A 7021-nucleotide genomic window follows, 5' to 3' on the forward strand; every position below is an offset into this window, starting at 1 on the left:
CTGTATGCACGTGCGAAGATCTCAGATGACATTGTGGTCTGATTCATCAATTATTGGGCAAACTTGCAGCCCTCTGAATCATTCGGTGGCAATTGGTTCCAACCCCAAATCGCACGGATCAAAATGTTGAAGTTGCTGAGAATGGTGTGGAGCACAATCAAACATACTCTTGTGTCATCAATCCCCCATCTGCCTCCCATCCTCTCTTGCCAACAGAGAAGCCAAGCTGCGCTTGATTCTCTCTACACATGCATGTATATTTTATGTGAAACCAAAATTATTCATCTGTGTAAGGTAAAATATTACTTCTAGAGTTTGCCAATGTGTTGACAAAAATCACTTCTTGTTGTAAACATACATGTACTTTCAAGGCAGAGCTGCTGACATTATAATTGAATTTCCAGCCTTTTGGTTCACTTGATGCATGTGCCAAACGGGGGTGAAATTCCGCGTGACAAGTCCTGCAAGTGTGGGTTAACATCTGAGTGACACCAGAGACATGAAAGAGCATTTGTTTAGCTGCCATCTGTTTGTCTAACTACCTTTGCTCCTTTCAGTTGGGTGCGCATGTGTGACATTTTTTTCTGGAGGCAGGGGGGTGAAAAGTGTAGCGCCATTTTATCAGCTAATGAATTTCAACCAATGGATTATTGTGTTAAAAAAACAATGGCCACTCTGGTGTATTCCCTCAAATCTTTTCCCCCAAGCCTCAAAATCATGTGAAAACAAAGGAGAAGGATGGGATGGTAAATATCTACCCACTGATCAAGCACAAGTGTTTGAATCCCGGCTGCAACGCAAGGTTTCATTAAGGAGATGGACAAAGAAGGCAATGCAAGGTATAGTGAAGGTTAATCCACTCTCAATTATTTTGCAGCGCTGTGGCTTTCGCCCTCTGTGGTACGAAGGGACAGAGGTCTTTATGCTGACTGTCACCCTATCCCCTCTTGTCCTCTCTGGCTCTGTCTACACTCCCTGCACCTTTCATCCAGTAAGCCAGGCCTACAGGACCTGAGCAGCCCGAGACATAATTACCCTCCTGTTCCCGAGGGGCCCCGATGCTTTTTTTATCTACTCTGTTTAATTTCACTCTGTTTTTTGGGGGGGGATTGGTTTCAATACATGATCCAAATCATTATCTGGAATGGCTATCATAAAACAGCCACAAAGGCGACCTTGGCAATCTGAACACTCCGTCAAACACCACATGGTTTATCGATGAAAAGGTTTCTTCAGCCGAATTCAGATGACGGCTGAAGAAACCTTTTCATCGATGGACCACTCCTGTACGACTGAGAGCTTACACAGACGTACCACATGGTTTAATTAACTGACCTTTTAGTTTCATCACTCAGCAAATATTCACCATTACAGCGAGACAGTTTTGCTACATTGAAATGGCAGAACCTTCTCCTTATTGATTGCAGAGGAAAAGGGCGTGGGGGAATACATTTTGAAACTTTGACGATTTTTTTTCTCTGAAAAGTAGGGTCAATGAAGGAGGGGGGGTCATCACTATAACCTTCACAACCAAGGCTCTTTTCACTCATTCGCGATGGACCTGTGTCTCTATGCAGAAGTCCGACCCCCAAAACAACAAAGAAACCCACTGAGGTGCCCCCGCCACAGCCCGGTCACAAAGAGCCTTTGGGCTTTTTCGTAATCTCTTAATGAACTGCAGAGGAGGAGAGGGAGCACTCTTTTTACATAAACCATGTAAAGCAGACCTCGCTTTTGTTTCTCCCTCCCGACTACAAAATGGATTAGGAGGAGGCAGGCGTGTGTGTGTGTGTGTGTGTGTGTGTGTGTGTGTGTGTGTGTGTGTGTGTGTGTGTGTGTGTGTGTGTGTGTGTGTGTGTGTGTGTGTGTGTGTGTGTGTGTGTGTGTGTGTGTGTGTGTGTGTGTGTGTGTGTGTGTGTGTGTGTGTGTGCGTGGGTGTGTTTTCGACTGTGGTGAGAATGTGGAGGTTGGGTGTTTCCTTTTTTTCTTGGGAGGTTCATGCATAAGCGCAGTCCACATAACAATAGGGTTTAATCGACATTGCCAGTCTTGTGGGTATTTTTTTTTTATGTACACACGTAGCACTTATAGAGAAAGCTGTAGAACTAGCCTCGAGTTTCCTTTATCCACCGCCCCACCGACACACAAAGCCATTAAACTGGCCTCGAGCCCTCACACTTCAAATGTTCCTCCTCCTTGAATAGTCAAAGAGGCAGACTAAGACAAATTAAACGAGGGACTGAGCAAAAGCCAACATTTGGTTTGTCCGGCATATTGCTGACCTGCTCAACAGACATATTTTATAGACATGATGACTTTGCATCAACTTCCAAATTAAACGATGATTGGTTTCATTGTTTGTCATATTTTGTTTTTCCAGTATGCATTTTCTATTATTTAAAATGGCTGGAAGGATGGCCATGTTTTGAGTTTCATGTTTTTTTTTAGTAGATAAAAAACTATCTTGAAGCAAGTTACAATTTTGAGCGTCCAGATATTTCGACTTATGAATTTTAAACTACACCTCAGCACTCAGTGATTCTTTCTTTGTTGTTGACATTTTGCTCCACTGGCATACTACCGCCCACACCCATAACATAATTAAATCAATGATATCACAGCCTGACCCTTTAGCCCTGAAATAACACACAGGACAAAAAGAATGTGCACATGCACGCACTAATTCAGCGAAATGTTTGCTGCTTTAGTGACAGTCGGGGGAGCTAAAATTCCTAGGTCGGACAAACATCACATGTTCAAAATAAAAGTTGACAACCACAAAATGTTAAAAACTCCCTTTCCTGAAAACGTTGATTTTTCATCGATTCATTTTCTATATTGCTCATTGTGTTCTGAGTCAAAAGGACAAGAGTAGGTCATACACACAACAGTCTACTGCTCAGACACTGCATGAGAACAGTGAATATGGTGTGAATTGCAGGGGAAAAAACTATCATGGATGAGCTTAAAAGTGAAAAGTGCTTGATCTGTTGGATAGTCAATAGCTTTACATCTATAGAGACACAGTTGGCTGTGGAAGTTGAGACAAAAAAGGAGCCTGGCGCTTGCTGTGAGCAGAGCACAAAGCTTTACCCCCTCCATCAAGCAAATACTCTCTGGGCACCCCACAAAAAAAAAACATCAAACGTGTCTGTATAGATATGATTTACACTCACTTTACTTTCATTAATAATGTTAGAATACTTCAGAGAAATTCACCTTTCATATTGAAATTTACCACTAGTTACTGGACACAGATGACCTCTTAACAGCTAAATAGTCCCATTGGTTATTACAGCATCTACTGGAGATTGATCTGGAGTTGGTGTTGGGTGATCCCAAAAAAAAAAAATAATAATAAAAATAGCAGACAGCTGGAACTAAAAATATTTTGCTGTGATAAAACATGTGTTAGACTCCTGAGTCGTTTTGATTTTATTGAATCATCAAATATGGTTTGCGCAGATCCAGCACATTGTCAATGGTAAATTGTGAATTGAGGAATCACTGATAGATGTGGGACACCACAGATATCCTTACTTAAAAGAAGTGCACCTTGGCTCAATTTATGGGCCAATAAATTAAAAGATACTAGAAGTAGAAAAACACAAAGGTAAGATCTTAACTCAATACTTCTGCATCAATACTGCGTAAGTTCCCCAAAATGAAAATGCTGTTTTATTTTTTTCATGAACACAATGAAAAACAAAGCATTATTTAGCATTTTTTTATCAAACTAATTGTTTCTGAATGACATCTAGTGGCTCCCGCGGAACCAGAGCGAAGAGCCGAGGTAAGCGGCGCAAAGTTTATACCTGTACCTGGGTGCATTTCCCAGGTGTCTACCAAAATCCATCAACAGCAAAAAAATATACATTTGACCTAAATTTAAAAAGCATTAGAGACTATTGTCCAATTAAGTGACATGCCGTTAGTCAGCAATTCGAACATTTAATGGAGTTGGTGGAAATTGTTTGGGGTTGTATTTCGCAACCAGGGTCGTACAAACATGATCAATGATATTATACACGCAAACACAGACAACAAACAGCTATCCATGCATACCGATGTTAACGCACGGCCCGTCGGGTCACAAGCGTTCTCTCTAAATAGCCGAAATGTCATCCACGATCCATGCAAACAACCAAAATAATACACGAGACATTATGTAATGGATGCAATTGTGTCCTTAAAATTATGTTTAAAGTTTGGATAATTTACTTTAAATTACCGGTACTTCCCCACAATCTAATGCGCAGCCAGAAATTGGCACGTCGTTAACGTTGGACAACCCCTGGAAAAAAGACGGAATAAAACTAGTTGGTACTTATTTATGTATTCCTAAATTAAACAATCAAATATAATTTATTTATTGTATATTACATTTAAAGATAGCTTATTCTCTAACTATTCTGTGCAATTCTAGTGGCTGTGTGTGCGCGCGTGCGTGTGCGGACTCGTTTTGTTGCACAGCCTTGTGCTTGCGTCTGCAGGCGTGCGTACTTACTTGGTATTTGTTGTGTTCCAATAAATAGACTCCAAAACTAGCGACCGACACAAGTGTAGTCTGAAGACAAGAACTAGAATTCCAAAATAATATCTCCACATCGAGTCCCCCATGGTTTCACTGGTAGGTGAATCTTCGGGTGGCTGCACGATTTTTGTCAAAATAAATACACCTGTCCCAAAAATCTATTCGAGCGACAAGTACTCCCAATTGGAAAGAAAAACTCGCTTATTCGACTTTGTATCCCGATCCAGTGGATATGCACGCTGACCACAGACTCCGACGCGGTCTACAGCATCGCGGGGAGAAAGACCAGATTCACAAAGCCAAGACACATAGTTTATTCACTGGCGCTGCGTATATTCTCCTCTCCTCAGAGCGCAGACTGAAAGCCGTCGCTATACATTCCTCAGCGCGAACAAGTGTTGTCTTTAGAATAAAAAAATATATAAATCCCCTTTGTCCAAGTCCAGCAAATCGCATTAAATCCAAAGCAGCGGCAACAGCAGAGTAAACGGTAGAGAAGCGTAGTGGAATGCAATATCCCCTGTTTTGGATGACGCTGGTGGTGATGAGCAACAATTTGTGGCTAAAGGCAGCAGAAAAAACGGCAACGGACGAAACAATGGTGATGGTCAAAATGAAGTAAAGAATCAAACATGAGAATGAAATAAATCAAAAGAGCTGATGTGAGGGTTTTCATCAGAGAGGTCCACAAAAAATGGGCTCCAGCGGTCAAATGTAGCAGATCCGTTCCAAAAGGCCGCGAGAACGAGCGGAACACTCAGCTTAGCTCCGAAACCTGGATAGAAAGTAACTGAGAGACCGCGGGCTCATATATTAGGTGGAGTCCGGTTCACCATGACCCCGCCCATGAGCGCAGCCGATTGGTCTCTGGGCAGGAAGTGAACACAAGTCGGCTGTCAGTCAAGCAAGGCGACAGGTTCAGGGCGACCGAAGGAGGAGGGAGAGGAAGTAGGACAACGTGACTCAATTGACCAATGCAATGGAACCGATTTTCAAGATTAAAATATGTATGACATTTCTCAGAGCGAGACACTAATAGATCAATTAAATTCAAGTTACGTCACGTAATGGCAAGAGTTTCCACAATTACACAAGATAAACATGAAAGCTAAAAAATAAAAGAAAATAATGTTCAAATTGCCTCTGATCTCATAACCTGGGCAACGTCGACAATTTACCGGTGGAGCGCGAAGCACAACGATGCAAAGTGCCCCCCATGAGTGTAAGAGAAAGGGGGAGGGAGGGATTAGGGAGCGAGAAATAGAGGGCGAGAGAGAGAGAAAGAGGGTGGGGGAGGGGAGACAGAGAGAGAGAGAGAGAGAGAGAGAGAGAGAGAGAGAGAGAGAGAGAGAGAGAGAGAGAGAGAGAGAGAGAGAGAGAGAGAGAGAGAGAGAGAGAGAAGAAAATGTAGACATTGAAGACAGTCGAGTTTTTTCAAAAGGCAAGAGCACCCACTAGTGGAAATGCCACACCCAATAAAAGCATAAAACGGGTACAGGACTTAATGTAATTTAAATTTGCGTATGTGTATCAAGCTTTACAAAAAAGTAGTCGATTGTATTATGTATGAAATACGTTTTTTTAATTGGACAAGGCAATTCACTAGTAATTTCGAGAGTAATGTTGCCTACGACATAATGTTATAACGTTATTCAATTCATTTTTACCCTGATAAGATTTTTTTTATTCAATGAGCGAATTCTTTTTTTTTGGTGAAGACTCAAGCAGCCTTTGCTCACACTGAATTTTATGTCGTTGATCTACATACACTTCGACGATCTCGCAAAAACTCGCGCGCTCACTAGCCAAACTTTGTTCAAAGTCTTTCATTAGACCGCAGCTCCGGCGTTCCAACGTGTGAAGGAAGGTCTGAAACTTTTTAACAACTTAATTTGATCAATGTCGTTAAAAAGCAGCCGCTGTGGATTGCGTTGTTTGTCCACCCAATAATCAGGCTGACGTTAACACAAGGGAGATAATTTAGGTGTCGGATGCCTCTTGTCCTGCCCTGGAATAAACACAAACAAAGCCACTGGTAATGTGGCGGCTTGAGTAAAACCCACTAATGTTTATTGCATCCGTTTGCTTGACCGACCGGTTATTTAATTGAATTGAGAGCGGTATTAAAGGGAAACACGAACAATTATATTAGAAGATAAAAGTTACAGTCGAACTTTGAGCAACATTTTCCGTTTTGTCTTCAGACCAAAATCAAGCAAATATATAGTTTTCGTGTGAAGTCAGGAACTCAGAACCACCTTTGGGCGCATTGCCACTTGACTTTAGTCTTATTTTTTTGAGACCATATAACCGTATGGTATGCATGCCTAATTCCATGCACTTATTTGTGGTTCAAGTCTACACGCGTGTAATTGTCTACTTATGAAGACATTGCCAAAAGCTAGTTTGCTAAATTTTTACGAGTTTGGTTGATCACCTACTTACAAGTCGGAATAGGTCGTCATGCCTGGTGGTAAATGGCATGCC

At 41.7% G+C, this 7021-nt stretch overlaps 2 protein-coding genes across 2 annotated transcripts in view; one reads left to right on the forward strand and one right to left on the reverse strand.

The window, feature by feature from the left end:
• The window catches only part of efnb2a (ephrin B2a), a 59860-nt gene extending 54542 nt beyond the window's left edge, over positions 1 to 5318 (reverse strand). Inside the window, exon 1 of the mRNA XM_089002702.1 lies at positions 4508 to 5318. Within this exon, the coding sequence (XP_088858828.1) occupies positions 4508 to 4620 (113 nt within the window). The 5' untranslated portion in view covers positions 4621 to 5318. The remainder of the gene's footprint in view (positions 1 to 4507) is intronic.
• The window catches only part of LOC148894551 (uncharacterized), a 133005-nt gene that overhangs the window by 112065 nt on the left and 13919 nt on the right, over positions 1 to 7021 (forward strand). The window lies entirely within an intron of this gene.

This window comes from Hippocampus bargibanti, linkage group LG08 (genome assembly GCF_051943395.1).
Source record: "Hippocampus bargibanti isolate YZ-2025 linkage group LG08, ASM5194339v1, whole genome shotgun sequence".
Lineage (NCBI taxonomy): Eukaryota > Metazoa > Chordata > Actinopteri > Syngnathiformes > Syngnathidae > Hippocampus > Hippocampus bargibanti.